The 16,567-nt window shown below is 38.0% G+C and overlaps 1 protein-coding gene across 1 annotated transcript in view; it reads left to right on the top strand.

Annotated features, from left to right (window-relative positions):
* Positions 1-16,567, top strand: part of CTNND2 (catenin (cadherin-associated protein), delta 2) — a 1,004,786-nt gene that overhangs the window by 934,822 nt on the left and 53,397 nt on the right. The window contains exon 19 of the mRNA XM_011978063.1: positions 12,392-12,602. Within this exon, the coding sequence (XP_011833453.1) occupies positions 12,392-12,602 (211 nt within the window). The remainder of the gene's footprint in view (positions 1-12,391; positions 12,603-16,567) is intronic.

The raw sequence follows: 16,567 nt of genomic DNA, 5'->3' as shown, positions 1-16,567 counted from the left end.
ATTCACTTCTTCTCAGACTTTCCATAACTTACTGCACATCCTCAAATATGGCTTAATTTTACATATTAACACACAGCCAGACTTTTTAACCTGAGATACACTTTCTTCCTTGATAAACAAAACTGCATTCCATTATCTTAGAGACACATTCATATTATTTTACAACTATTGTACCTAGTATAGTGTAGTAGGCAGAATAATGTCTTCTCAAAGATGTCCAGAGCCTATTCCCCGAAACCTGTGACTGTGCCACCTTACATGGCCAAGGGGAATTAAGGTTGACAATCAGCTAACCTTGAGATAGGAAGAAGACCCTAGATTATCCCAGTGGACCCAATGTAATCACAAAGGTCCTTAAAGTGGAAAAGGGAGCAGTTGGGGGCAGATGAGAGGGTCAGAGCGATGTGACACAAGAAAGGCCCGTTGTTGCTAGTTTTAAAGTTAGAAACAGAGGGTTACATGCCAAGGAAGTCAGGTGGCCTCTAGGAACTGGAAAAGACAAGAAAATGATTCTCTCCTAGAGCTCCCAGAATGCAGTCCTGCCCACCCCCTAATTGTAGCCTAGTAAGACCACTGTTGTACTTCTAACCTGCAGAACTGTGAAATAATAAATGTATCTAGTTTTAAAGCACTGAACCTGTGGTGATTTAGTATAGCAGCATTAGAAAACTAACACATACAGCATCAACTTTTCATATTAGTTATAACTTTAAAACCGTGTAACTGAGTTGTTTCCTCACAGACATAGAGAAGGCTGGGAGACAGTTACCTGTGTGTACTTGAGATCAGCTGAGATTCCAGAAAGCGCCTGTGGTTCCTCACAATGTACTTCCTCCAACAGTTTGATAATATTGTTTTGTATTTCATAAATTAGCAACACGAACAAGTCCAGGACATTTGTACATCTGCAGATATTTGAAGCACATATATGTGTGTGCCTATGTGTTTAGTGGACAGTGTTTTTTCAAAAAGAGGACATTAAAAATTTTACTCAGGGGAATTTAATGGAGTAACTCAGTAACAGATTGTTGTAGAATTCTCTAAGGTGAAGAAGAGCAACTCCTTCATGAAACAGGAGTTATTGAAATTCAATCTAGCTGAACACTTATTAACCTTTTTAAATTTTCAAATAATAATGTTAGCCTATCTGTTTAATAAACCTAGAATTGGAAATCTTAAAAATTCATATTATTAAAAATTGAGGAAATAACCTAATCTTTTATAAAACAGATCATGCTAACCAAAGATTTATGAAATGATAAGACCAGGGGAAAGATACCTCTGTTTTTCCCCTAATATTATCAAACCAGTCTAATTTTGCAAAGATTTGCTTTAGCTAAAAATACTGCATCAACTCTTTTTACCTTAGATACTAAATATTGAAACCTCTTCAAATATCCTCAAAGGTCCTGAAGTGTCTTAGTACTATTTTTTCCCTTGTCTTTGCTAACCTGGTATCAACTGTTATTTCTTTGCTTTAAATTTTTTAACCTAGCTACCAAGGCTGTTAATGTAATTCATTGTGAAATTTCTTTGTGTCTTTCCTTGAAATAAGCTTTTGTGAAAGATGTATATATGTGCGCGTGTGTGTGTGTGTGTGTATATATATTTTTTGTTCGTTTGTTTGTTTTGTTTTGTTTTGTTTGAGACAGAGTCTTACTCTGTCACCCAGGCTGGAGTGCAGTGGCATGATCTCGGCTCACTGCAACCTCCGCCTCCCAGGTTCAAGCAATTCTTCTGCCTCAAACTCCCAAGTAACTTGGATTACAGGCTCCCACCACTGCACCCAGCTAATTTTTTGTATTTTTAGTAGAGACAAGGTTTCACCACGTTGGCCAAGCTGGTCTGGAACTCCTGACCTCATGATTCACCCACTTCGGCTTCCCAAAGTGCTGAGATGACAGGCATGAGCCACCGCACCTGGCCAAATTTTTATTTTTTTCTTAAAGGACCAGCAGCTTAAAGCATTCTAAGAGTGTTTTTTCATTGGCAATTTTTTAGTTTTCTTGTTGTAATTACATATATAAGGACTTATTTGTTTACATAAGCCCATCAAATTAGGAGTCCCATTTATCAGTCTCGTCCAGAGAATAGAAAAGTTATACCAATTTCTAGACAGAGAAAATGTTTATACACATACAACAGAAGAATCCCCAGCAAACTCTTGGGTAAGCTGGAGGATTCAGGAACTTATAACTGGATTTCTTATCTCATATGTGCTATTTTTTTGTAATTCTTGTCAAGTCCATTGTGGGTTGAACCAGGGGATACATGTTAAGATTTATTAACACCTTTTTGTCAGCACATGTTTATTGGTATATTTCTATATTTCTGTGTGACTTTTCTAACTTTTAACTTGAAAAAAATTATAGATTCACAGGAAATTATAAAGATAGTAAGGGAGGGTCCTATGTATCCCTCAGCCAGTTTCCAGCAATGGCTATATCTTATGTAATTATAACACAATAAATCAGGAAATTAACATTATAATATGTGTGTACAGTGTCATCACATGTGTGGATTTGTATAACCATCAAGGTTATCAAGATACAGAATTATTCTCTCAGCCCAGTGATATTTGTTGTACCATCTTGTCATAGTCACACTCTTCCTAACTATCCTAAACTCCTAGCAACCATTAATTTGTTCTCCATCTCTATAATTTTGTTATTTCAAGAATGTTATATAAGTGGTATCTTACAATATATAACCTTTTGAGATTGGCTTTTTTCACTTAGCATAGTATCATTCAAATATTTTCAGATGATAGCATGTAGTGTTCCTTTTGATTGTTAAGTAGTATTCCATGTGTTTTATTTTAGGGGAAAAAAAAAAGATAAGCACTCAGAACCTTCCAGATGTTTCCAGAGGTCAGAGATCTCCGGACAGTCCAGAAGAGACCTTTCCCATGTTAACAAGCATTCAGACATTTTCAGTAACTAAGCAATACCATTTTCAATGCTTCACCAATTTGGTCTATAAGCCACATTAGCCAGTTTTAAAATATATTATTTTTGCATATATTTTTCCCCTTTGATGATAGACTGTGTTTAAATTGGATATATTTATAGTGTGCAGATGACAGATTTCTGTAAATTAAGCTCCAAATATTTCCCAAAAGAGAAATGAGAGACAAAACATTCCAGCATTCTAAACATCAAACAACCTTTTATATACAGAAGGAAAAAAACTCTTTCATACTAGCTTACAGACATCCAATCACACGGAAATCAGCTCGTCACTTTTATATCATCAATTATTGCTGAAAAGTAAATTCAGAGAGGGGAGAGGATTCTAGGCTGATGGAGAAGTAGGAAGCACCAGGAATCTGTCTCCCCACCTAGACACAATCACATTGGCAGAATCTGTCTATTAGTCAGGGTGCTCCAGAGGGAGAGGACTAATAGGATATATGTGTATATGAAAGGGAGTTTATTAAGGAGAATTGGCTCACATGACCACAAGGGGAAGTCCCATGATAGGCCATCTGCAAGCTGATGAAGAAAGAAGCCATCAGTGGCTCAGTCTGATGCCAAAAGCCTCAGAAGTAGGGAAGACAACAGTGCAGGCTTCAGTCTGTGGCCGAAGGCCCAAAAGCTCCTGTCAAACCAATGGTGTAAGTCCAAGAGTCTAGATGCCAAAGAACCTGGAGTCTGATGTTCAAGGGCTAGAAGCATCCCGCATAGGGGAAAGGTGAAAGCCAGAAGGCTCAGCAAGCCATCTTATCACACCTTTTTCCACCTGGTTTTGTTCTAGCCATTATAGCAGCCGATTGGATGGTGCCCACCCACTGTCTCTCCCAATCCACTGACTCAAATGTTAATCTCCCCTGACAACACCCTCACAGACATACCCAGAAACAGTGCTTTACAAGCCACCTAGGCATCCTTCAGTCCAATCAAGCTGGCACCTAATATTAACCATCACACTGAATGTAACTATTTTGAAACTCTGGAGTCTATTGAAGGCTTAAAAATTTCAGAAGATTTGGACAGTAAAGTGCAGTTTATTTGGTCAATCAGCTTAGCTCAGCAGTAGCTACCCATCCCCCACCCCTCAGCCCTGTGGCAGGTAGCTGTGCACATGTTCCTAGAGCAGCTTACTTGCCGCTGGCAGAAGCCAGAGTTGGCACAAAATACTGTGTCCTGTAAATATTGGGGATCTGTTCTTTCTGCTGATTGCTGCTTCTCACTACAGAAATATAAACACAGAGGCAAGCAGCCATTGTTGCACACACACATACCATGATTGCAAGCCCCTCCATCTTTGGCTGAAGTTATTTTCAGAGGATTTAAAGAGCTGACACACTCACCCTCCTCATCCACTTTGTTTTTTTCTTTTCCCTTTTTGGGAGGCAGTCATTAAAGACTAGCATATTCAAAAGCAACTGCATATACAAGAGAAATAAGAGAGCCATTGTGCTTGATCAGGGAAACTCTCATGCTCAGAAAACATCTGTGAAGATCTTGAGGCTAATTCTTAGCACAGAGACAGCCTAAAACAGTCAAAAACAAAACAAAAACAAAAAAATAACAAACCCCGAAAAAGAGGAAGAATCTGATTTCCAGATAACCCATTATTACATTCCAATTTTAAGTTTCAGCAACAACAAAAAACCAGAAGGCGCACAATGAAACAGGGAAGTATGACCAGTTTAAAGGGAAAAACAACAACAACAACAACAACCAGAAGCCATAGCTGAAAAGTGGCACAAAAGCAGAGCTACTAGACAAAGCAGAGCTACTAGACAAAGACTTTAAAACAACTGTTTTAGAGATGTTCAAAGAATTAAAGGAAGATATGGAGAAAGTCAAGTTAAGAACATGATGTGTGAACAAAATGGAAACATAAAGTCATAGAAAACCTAAAAAGATACAAAAAAAATTTAGAGCTGAAAAGTACAATAATTGAAATGAAAAATTCACTAAAGAATTGCAAAGGTAGATTTAAGCAGGCAGAAGAAAGAATCAGCAAACTTGAAGTTAGGAAAATTGAAATTATTGACTTTGGAGAACAGAAAGAAGAAAGATCGAAGAAAAGGAACAGAGCTTAAGGGTTCTGTGGACATCATCAAGAGGATCAAATACGCACTACAAAAGACTCAGGAGAAAAAAAGTGAGAAACGGATAGAGAGATTATTAGAGGAAATAATGGCTGAAAACTTACCAAATTTAATGAAAGGCATAAATATAAACATTCAAGAACTCAATGAGATTCAAATAGGATAAGCTCAAATATACCCAGACTGAAACACATTAGAATCAAATTGTTGAAAGACAAAGATAAAGAATCTTGAAAGCAGGGAGAAGTGACTCATCACACACAAGAAATCCAAAATAAGGTTATCAGCTGATTTTTAAATCAAAATTTTGAAGGCCAGAGGTTGATATAGTCATGGTGCTGAAAGCAAAAAAACTATCAGTCAAGCATCCTATGTCCAGCAGAAGTGAGGGAAAACCTAAGACATTCCTAGATAAACACAAACCAAGAGAGTTCATTACCACTAGACCTGCTCTGTAAGAAATCCTAAAGGGAGTCCTGCATGTTGAAATGCAAGAACACTAAACAGTAATTCAAAGGTATGAGAAGAAATAAAGATCTTAGTAAAGATAAATACATGGGCAATTATAAAGCTCATATTGTTTTAACAATGGTTTATAATGCTACTTTTGTTTTCTATGTAATTCAATACATTTAAGAAAAAACAATCACTAGTTTACAAGCTAACATTATTGTGACTTTGTTTCATAACTCTACATTTTTTTCTACATAATTTAAGAGACTAATTCATTGTAAAAAAAAATTATGTTTTGGACACACAATGTTCAAAGATATAATTGTGTGACATCAATAACTGAAAAGTGTAGGATGGAACTGTAAATGAGCAAAGTGTTTGTATGTTATTAAAGTTAAGCTGGTATAAATTCAAATTATAATGGTATAATGTTAAATGTAATCCCTGTAGTAACCACAAAGAAAATCATTAAACTATATACACAAAAGAAAATAAGGAAATTAAAACATTTAACTACAAAAAACAACACAAAGGAGATAGTAATGCAGGAAATTAGGGACAAAAACAGCTATAAGGCCTATAGAAAACAGCAAAACGCTAGAAACAAGACCCTCTTTATGAGTAATTACTTTAAATATACATGGATAAATTCTCTAATCAAAGACAGAGATTGACAGAGTGCATTAAAAAATAGTATCCAATTATATGTTGCCTACAAAAAACTTACTTTAGATTCGAAGACAGAAATAGATTGAAAGTAAAAGGATATTTGTACATCCATGTTCACACCATTATTCTCAATAGTGAAAACGAAGTATAAGCTAATTCTTCATCAACAGAAGAATAGCAAAATATGGTATATATACACAATGAAATATTATTCAGTCTTGAAAAGAAAGTTCTGGCTGCGTGCAGTGGCTCATGTCTGTAATGCCAACGCTTTGGCAGGCCAAGGTGGACAGATCACTTGAGGCCAGGAGTTCAAGACCAGCCTGGCCAACATAGTAAAACCCTGTATCTACTCAACATACAAAAAACTAGCTGGGTATGGTGGCACATACCTGTAATCTCAGCTACTCAGGAGGCTGAGACACAAGAATTGCTTGAACCCAGGAAGCAGAGGTTGCAGTCAGCTGAAATTGCACCACTGCACTACACCCTGGATGACAGAGTGAGACCCTGTCTGGAAAAAAAAAGGGGGAGGATTGTACGTTCTGACATACACTACAACATGGATGAACCTTAAGAACATTATGCTAAGTGAAATAATCCAGTCACAAAAAGACAAATCCTTTATGATGCCATTCATATGAGGTACCTGGTTGTCAAATTCATAGAGACAGAAAGTAGAATGGGGGTTTCCAGGGGCTGAAGGGAGGAGTTGGGAAGTTGTTTAAATGCTTTTAAAGTTTCAGTTTTGCAAGATGAAAAGAGTTCTAGAGATGTATGATTGTAGAATGATATGAGTTGACATAATACCCACAAACTATATAGTTAGAATGGATAAAATGGTAAATTTTTTAAGTCTTGTACTGCAATAAAGAAGTTTTTTAGAAAAAAATAAACTCGGAGCACCTCAGCAAAAACCCACAAGTCAGTTTTAGCAACTCCAGAAACAAGAGGGCCATAGAACTACTAAGACCTCGAAGACAAAGGAGTTGTGATGTTTCTCATCTAGGGTTGCTCTCTAGTCCAGCCGACCTTCTGGAAAAATGTATTTTCTCTCATCAGTTTGAGACATTAAAGTTTATAACGGTTCACAACAAAGACCATCTACACATAGGACTCCATCAGTGATCAGAAGAGATCTATAATAAGTGTCAGAAGAGACTCAACTGACTTCCCTGTTGCCTGTTGCCTTAGCGAATGCAGGTCTTTAGACCATAAGACCACCACTCAACATTCCTGCCACCAAAGCGAAAACCAAATGGTAGTATGCACATCAGTAACAAACACAGGCTTACTTCAGAAATGGAAATAGAAGGTCATAAACACAACATGGAAACAGAAGCAGTCAACGAGAGCAAGGCTGTTACCTCATCATGAAATCCCCACCAGCTCCTTTCTGCACAAGCGCTCTGCAAGGAGTGCCTTTCTTGGGCAACACGGTTTGTTAGGTCTCCTGAGTGAGTCCCTCAGGGTACCTTGGTGTGCCCAACAACGCTTAACGGAAGATTTCGAGAATGAAGCATTGCAAAGAGAAAATAATCTTTACTTGCAGTTTTTCAAGGAAATCTGGATTTAGAAAACTGGTTCACCAAATACAAAATACAGGTATTTGAAGGAAACACACACACAGTGGAAAGCGTAGCAAAGTTCCAAAGTTGTAGTTAGTCCATCACTGATGAAAATATAGTCTTTTTTCCGCACAATTATATTATCACCAGGGGTCGTCTCTTACCAGTATTGCAAAAATCAGAGATATAGTCATTGTTATCAGAGACTAAGTAACTTAAAAGAAATGGCCCAAGGATTCATTTCTATTGGGAACTTTAGCAAGAAAGAGTGATTTTGTTTGTGATAGTGATGGTGGTAGAGTCTTGTTTTGTACTGTTTCAATCTGACACAGCAACAAGCTTTTCTTTTTTAAAAAACAAAATATGGAACGCCTCGCAAATTTATGTATTATCTTTGCACAGGGGCCATGCTAATCTTTCTCTGTATCATTCCAATTTTAGTATATGTGCTGCCAAAGCGAGCACCATGATTTCCCTTTTTCAGATGTGATTCCATGATAGTGGATCATTGGTAGCACATTTATTCAAAATAGAAGCAAGGCAAGGTATCCACTGTGCTTTCATAAATCTAAATATTCTTTGAACCTGATGACCTGCTTGTCTCTCTGACAGGATTTTGGTGTGTGATTCTCTCATATAAGTAATGTAATTTTGCATGTTTTTCTTTGTGTGGAAAAATAAGATTCAACTTATCCATTAATATTAAGCTTTAAAATTCACTTGGTTCTTATTACCCTCTGTGTTATTCCCATGTGAAATCTCTGAATCATGTTTCCCTACATTACCTCAACATTTCCATGGGCTCCAAGCCCTGTCAGTTACTTCTTAAGAATTTCCATCATGGCTGCTCCCATGTCCTTGATCTCCCCATGACCACCTTTTTGTAGTCACAGGTTCTTCTTTTTTCCTGAAATATTATAGTTTCCTGACAAATGAATGAATCACTCTATTATTTTCAGTCTGTGTCATATCTTTTACTTAACCAAATTAAATCTAGAAGAAGGTAGAGTCAGTTGTGCATGGTGGCTCACATCTGTAATCCCAGCACTTTGGGAGGCCGAGGCAGGCAGATCACTTGAGGTCAGGATTTGGAGACCAACCTGGCCAACATGGTGAAATCCCATCTATACTAAAATTCAGAAGTTAGCCAGGTGTAGTGGTGTGTGCCTGTAGTCCTAGCTACTCGGGAGGCTGAGGCAGGAGAATCGCTTGAACCCAGGAGATGGAGGTTGCAGTGAGCTGAGATCATGCCACTGTACTCCAGCCTGTACAACAGAGTGAGACTCTGTCTTAAAAAAAAGAAGAAGAAGAAGAAGGTGGTGCAGTCAGCTGGAGCAGCCATCTGCAGTGGTTACTGGTGCCTGCTCCTTTTCAGGGCCTAAGCAGGTCATTCCAAGACAGGTACCTCCTCTACCCCATGCCAGGCTCAAACACAGGGGGAAGCTTATGCTCTGCATCCACAGAGAATCTCAGTGCACCACAGGACCACAGCTGCCCTTTCTGTCCCTGGGACTATGAAGAACTGCCCACAACCTCCACCTGGTGGTCCAGCCTCTTTCTTCCCCAGTCCTAAAAGAACCCTACCTCCATCCATTTCTGTCTCTAAAAAGAAAAGGAAACAATTTGATCACCTTGATGGTGTCAAACTATAAAAAAAGTTTGAACCACCCACTTTGCAGTTTCCTGTTGCCAATACGATCCCCCAAGAAAGGGAATTCACTTCTTTTACCCTCTGAAGAAATCTCAGACCTCAAAGACCCAAAAGTCTGCCTGACCAGTAGAAGGAGAGGAGTCAAGATTCCTCCTACTGGGTAGCAAGAATAACTTCCTGGCTCTTTCAGGTGTTTGGAAACTTAGGTTAAAAAGACAATACAGGATATGGAACAGTTATAGAAACACACTCCCTTGAGTTGTAGTGTTTACAATTTCACTAGAAGCCTAGAAGAAGGAAGCATTATTGTCGAGAAAAAGACTGTATGTTTCTTCCACCTTCAGTTTTACTGTTCTGAAACCTTCCTTCTTAATGCACCAGAATTCTTTTTGTAAAATATCAAGTTGTTCTTGTTGCCCCCTTGACATACCACAAAAAATCCTAAATGTACACCTCCTGAATCAAGCCTTCCACAACAACTCCAGTCCTATCTAACTTGTGTCTTCCCTGAACTACTGTTATAAACATACAACGCAAGGTCACTTGCGTCTGTAATTATTCTATGTTGCGTATTTTATTATTTCCCTAATCAGCTTCAAAGTCTCTAAACACTTGAAAAAGCTAAAAATCTTTTCTTGCTACCCAAATTTCTTGTGAAGATAGGATGTAAATTTCACTGTAAAAAGACAGCATTTTCAACACATAATCAAAGGCTAAAAAAGAATTGTAACCTTTTAAAATAATTAACAAACTTTGCCCTGAGGTTTCCTTCTCCATGCAATAATATTACCTGGTTTGTTTCTTTACTTGGATGATCAAAAATATAGACTAAAATATATCCCTCCAGATAGACTGATAAATAGACTTCATGAAAAATCTCCAATTGCCTAGTAAAATGTCAGTGACCTATACTGGAAATACTAGAAATAAAATAATTCCAATGAGTTTCCTCGACAGTAAAGTTGGGGTAGGTTAAATATAACAGTTACTCCTGATCTTTTCCATATCATGGGGCACGTGGAAAACAATAGCACTTAATGGCACACTGGGGTGAGCAGAAGAGGCTGCTCTGCAGGGGTTGGGTACCCTGCCATCTGCTTATTCTCTGTAAGTAAACTAACATTACAGGGACACCTGCATCTTAATCAGGACTCAAGGGTTGGAAAGTCATGGAGGATGAGACTACATCTTCATATTTATCTGACGTAATTTTCAAAATGATAATACCAACAAAACTAAAACATACTACAGCAAAATTCTTACCCTCTCTTCTTTTTTGGTTTTAACCTTGACAGTGCCCAAGGTCACAAAACCAGTTCTCCATACACAGTCAAGGGTGTAAATGTCCCTGTATATACAATGACTGGAGTATTTTTTCAGTGATTTTGCCCTTCCTTCATCACTTTCCTTATAAGGAAAAAGAAGAAGGAACACATTGATCATCTCATGTGTATGGAGCTCAAATGTGTGTTCTAATGATTTGTGGGGGTTAATAACCTGATAGAATCTCCAGCATGGTGAGCCCTACAAAAGTAAACTCTTAACCAGAGTTAAGGCTGATTTAATGATAAACAGATAAACTATTTTAGGTGCTGTCATTAGAAAATAAGTATGCTACGTTTGGGGGTTTGCAGGCAAACCATTTTTGTCAGACACTTCCTCAGCTATCATTAAGTGAATGAACACACTTTTCTATTTCAGTAATTTAAGCATCAGCATTTTCTCTCTAAGCTAAAATAAGCCACCTAAACATAGGATAAGAGCAGATACCAAAATTACAAGGGCCTGTGTTTGCCTGGAATTAAGATATCATCGCCTACTCTCACAAGGTTCCCTTCCTGCTGCCAGGCACCATGCGCCAGAGAATTAAATAGCAGAAGAAGACATTATTTATAGATATATATGGAGGTGAAATATTTCAAATGGCCTTTAGGAGCTAGCTAAGTATGCCTAATTGGGGCATGGGAGACAAGGAAGGGATCTAACTTTGAGCACTTGCCAGTTCCGTCTGAAAAATGTGAGAACGGCCAGCTTTGCTACAGGCACTCATTTACTTACTTCCAGAAGTCAATTAAAGGAGCAGAACTGGAAGCTGCAGGTGGGATAAATTAATTGTCTTGCCGGGTTATTGGTAATGCCTAAAGTGCTTTGTAAACGAAAAGTACTCCATAAATATATCATTAGAAGCACCTTTATCATTGGGAATAGTAAGATTAATAATGCTAAAGTGAATTAAGGAAGCAGAATTAGATTGTATTATATTTTTCACACAAAAACACACCAAATTAGTAAGTGTTACGTGGTAGAACTACACAATAAAATTCCGTCAGAGAGACAAACAGCTTCGGGTTACTGTAGTTCAAAGGACACACAGTTATAGATTGTCAAGTACCTCTCCTGCTTTCAGTGTTTTCCTTTGCTGTAAATGAATTGAAACTCAGTATTCACATATGTGATCATGTTCCCCACACGTTTTTGCTTTGACTGTTTTTTAAAAATGCAGGTCCCGACATAGCTTTCATTAAGTTATTTTTGAGAGTTATGTTAGAATTCCCATACATTTTTCTTGACTTCTATAAACATCAAGCGAGAACATAATAATAGCTAATACCTGTTGAGTCCTGTGTCCTTGTTCATTTCCATACATGCAGTCATTTATGGTTTATGGCAACCTTGTATGGCAGGCACCATTATTGTCTTACTTTAGAGATTGAAAAAACTGAGGCTTCAGAAGCATGAAATAACTTGGCCAGTGATTTGATCCCAGGTCAATGTAGCAGCAGAGTGGATGCACTGCCATGAGGAATGACTGCTTTTCTCTGTAGATGTGTCCTGAACTACCCAATAGAGAACATTCAGTGATGGGAAACAAACAATACTGCATAAACATGGTCTCTTGTATTCTCTTCTCCCCCATACCCACCTCTGCCACTATCTCTGCCTTCACCTTGACCTCCTTTCAACTCTTCTCTTTATTTTCTTTGCCAGGCAAATACGCCATGCGAGACCTAGTCCACAGGCTTCCAGGAGGAAACAACAGCAACAACACGGCAAGTAAGGCCATGTCGGATGACACAGTGACAGCCGTCTGCTGCACGTTGCATGAAGTGATAACCAAGAACATGGAGAATGCCAAGGCCTTACGGGATGCCGGTGGCATCGAGAAGTTGGTCGGCATCTCCAAAAGCAAAGGAGATAAGTAAGTTACTTGGTGACGCCATATCTCTGTCCTGGTAAAATTGGTTCTGAACGTGCCTTTCAACTCCAATTACGGGTAGTAGTATGACTGTCACTGGAAAGCATTTGTCTCTGAGAATCAAGAGAAGGAAAATGGAACATGGTTTCCAGTCTTCTCTCTTACTGTTGGTAAAATGGACCTGATGATCCAGCACACCCTTGTGCTCCTTCTACATGGCAGCAGCACGAGTTCAACCTGGATACATGAAGGCATTTTGTTTTGTTCCTCTGTGGTGGGAAGTCAGTGTGTTGATGATGTCTCTACATCCTTCTGCTCTGTGCCTCTTCAGCTCTGCAACCAAGTCAGGTCCACCTTACCAACATCACAGTAGCCACCAAGTCATGGCAAGTCACTGTGCAGGAAGGATGGGGGAGGAGACAGGGCGTGATGGAGTCAGAGAACTCAGTTCTAATCCAGTACCCTCCCTTACAAGCTATGAGATGTGGGGCAAATATTTAATTTAACAAGTCACTATGCCTATACTTTCCAGTCTAAACCTAAGGGAGAGGCTGTCACAATATGCTAGCTGGAAGAGGTGTTAATCGAATCTTAAAGAATGAGTGGAAATTTCCCAGGCAGTGCCGATAGTGGTGAGAAAGGAGGGCCTTCGTGCAGATAGAACAAAAAGAGGTGAGACTTGGTGTCAAAGCAACTGCACCTCCTTGAATAAGAATGCCTCCCAGTTTTTAAGAACCAACAGTATATTACTATATACAGCCAGAGAATAGATTCACAAGCCAGCGCATTGGTGTATCAGCAAGGTGTCAATTTCACAGAAACCTTCACTAACGTTAATTAAATTTTGCCCCTTGGAAGTCCCTCGATGTAATTAAATAAGATTAAAAGGGTAAACATTTTGTTATCAAGAGTCTGTTTCTTGACTTTTCATACCCTGCCAAGCCACCCTCACCCCCCATGCTTTTACCTGTAAATGTTAAGTCATTTTTCTTTTGTTATTAAACACTTGAGGGACGTACTTTGAGACTTTCTGGAAATTCTGTCTCATTATTTCACTTAATTCAGGATAGTACCAATGTATTATAGAAGATTCAGAGTTCCTGTTTAAGCACCCAGAGACCTCCAAATAGGCTCGCTCAATCAACAATTTTGCATTTGGATTTGAATGTTTTCTCATATCAAGTAGAAAAGCCCCACTGGACTCATGTAATAATTGCACAGTGGAGATTGTCGGCTCAAACTATATCTTATGATATTGTACTTTACAATTAAGCGCTATACTACGTAGGCAGGAAACCATATGATTTTCTTTTTTATTTAGCTTCAATAGACCTTTGGAATCTCTAATTGAAGCGCTTACCTGTTTTGAGCATTAAGAGCTTAATATGGTAATGCTTTTTTTTGAGCATACACACCTACACACATAATAAAACCATAGTCTGCAAAACAATCTGATATATTTTTGTCTATATTCATGAGACATTCAAAGATTAAAATATTTCCTCTGAATTATACAGTTAGAGAGCTTTGAGGAGTGGTTTGGCATATATTAATTCTCTCCAACTGTATAAGCATTCCTACAGCAATAAGCATCACTAAATGGGCCTAAAGAGGAAAAAAAAAAAGGTTTTATTGAGACCTATGGTCAAAGAAAATTATTTGGTGAAACTAATTTAAAAATCACTTGAAGAAACCATCTATGAAATGATACATATCCATGCTGCTAAGGTCCTGATAAGCTGGGTCCAATCTTGATTATTGTTCATGGGAAGATTTTTTTCACTAAAGATGATCCCATAAATGCCCTTTAATTTGGCTGAAAATTTCTTTATAGAATAGGTGCTCATTCTATCTTGTTGTTCCTTTATCTCTTTTTCAATGCCAACAGTCTAGATGTACGAGTTTAATAAGAAGTGTTAAACTGGATTGAATCAAGCATCTTCCTGGTTACAGTTCTCCCGCTTAGTCAGTCTCATTCACTGTTTCATGTAGTTTATCTCTTTTTTAGTATATATACTGACTAATTTGGAGATCAAAACAAGGTTTTTATAACTGCGTTTATCCTCGTCTCCTACCTACACTTCAGTTTTATTATTGCTTTTCACTGCTCTTAAAACAAAATGAATTCAGAATTGCTCCAAATTTGAGCATGAAACTCACCATTTCTGACTCAATTCTATTATGATAGTAGGCATGGAGATTCCCGTGGACTTCTAGACAAATTGTAAGGAAATAGAATTTCTTTATTGAAAATCAAATTTTTGGAACTGAGGATAATTTAATAATTAGGAACAGTAGGAATACAAATACGGAATAGCTTATTTATAAAATGATTGCTAATCTGCCCACCCTAAATTATTCCTTAAAAACTTATTTCTAGAAATAAGTTCAGTTCAAACCTGATTTTGTTTGTGATAGTATAGGAAAACACAGATGGAAGAAACGTGCCTTGCTATGATGCTCTATTTTTATGTATTTATACATGTTCTTTATATATATATACAAGCTTAAATATGCAGTGATGTTAATGAGTCAGACTGGCGAGTTGCCAGTCACAGTCTATCAGAACTGCACAACTCACAGTGTCTGGCGGACACAACCAAGGGGGCTGGTGTTCTGTGATCCGGCCGCTGGCACAGCTGTGTTGACAGCCACAATGAACTGCACCAACTGAAGTCCTCACTACCCCTGACATGACAGCTCTGGTGAAGATCAAACTCCAATTGTGTAATTGTTATTAACTCTTATAGTAGTCTTGTACTCGCCATTTTGAAATCTTGATTATTTATTCTTTCCACATCATTTTAAACATCCATTATGGACATTCTATCATGTTCATCTGTCTCAAGAATACATTTGGTTTTTTTCCCCCCAATTTTAACAGTTATATGGGACATAGTGTTGAATGTGTCACTGTATTTTGTCATAAGATGGAAAAGCTATTAACAGTCTCAACTGTTACTGTCAGTAAAGCACTGTGTATTGTGGCTTGGGTTATAATCACTTGTCACATTAGAAACACTCAGTTGTCCAAGCCCTTCAATCCATACTTAGAAGAGTTTTTCAGGTAGAAATTTCTATGGCACCCGTCTAGTGAATGCATCAAAATTAAAGTCTAAAAAGAAAGCAAAGTTTCTTTGACCTTCACATGTTAGTATAATACTGTGATGTATTGGCATTTTAATTGAGAGGTTAAAACCTGCTGTTCATTACACATTCACAGTCTCTTTTGGTTTTGTAACTATGCAAAAGATAGAAACAAAAGACTACACTTTTGTTTCTACTCAGAGGCATTTTTGCATACTAATTATGTTTCAACTACACTATCATGACCTGAATATTAATATATGTTTTTCTAGAGTTGCTTGGCTATTGTCATGAACAAATATTTAGCTAAATGATAAAATACAACAAAACATCACATTTAATCTGTGTTCAGCATTGACTATATGAGAATGAAATGCAGCTTCATCTGGATTCATGAAAAGATCTAAAATTCTCTGTCTTTAAGTCAAAGGAATTACAGGCATACCTTAGAGATATTGTAGGTTGGGTTCCACACTACTACAATAAACAAATATCTCAATAAAGCAAATCACACAAATTTTTTGGTTTATGTTATAGAAATATCTTCTTTCCTTAAAAGTCATGAATCAACTTCTGCTAGCTTTAAACTTTTCTCCTGTAGCTTTTTTACCTCGCCAAGCCTTCATAAAATTAAGAGAGTTGGCTGGGCACGGTGGATCACGCCTGTAATCCCAGCTCTTTGAGAGGCTGAGGTGGGTGGATCACGAGGTCAGGAGTTCGAGACCAGCCTGATCAACGTGGTGAAACCCCATCTCTACTAAAAATACAAAAATTAGCTGGGCGTGGTAGCACGCACTGTAATCCCAGCTACTTGGGAGGCTGAGGAAGGAGAATCACTAGAACCCGGGAGGCAGAGATTGCAGTGAGCCAAGATCTCGCCA

The sequence above is a fragment of the Mandrillus leucophaeus genome, unplaced genomic scaffold (genome assembly GCF_000951045.1).
Source record: "Mandrillus leucophaeus isolate KB7577 unplaced genomic scaffold, Mleu.le_1.0 Scaffold188, whole genome shotgun sequence".
In the NCBI taxonomy this organism is placed as follows: domain Eukaryota; kingdom Metazoa; phylum Chordata; class Mammalia; order Primates; family Cercopithecidae; genus Mandrillus; species Mandrillus leucophaeus.
This window is presented reverse-complemented; position numbering and strand designations above follow the sequence as displayed.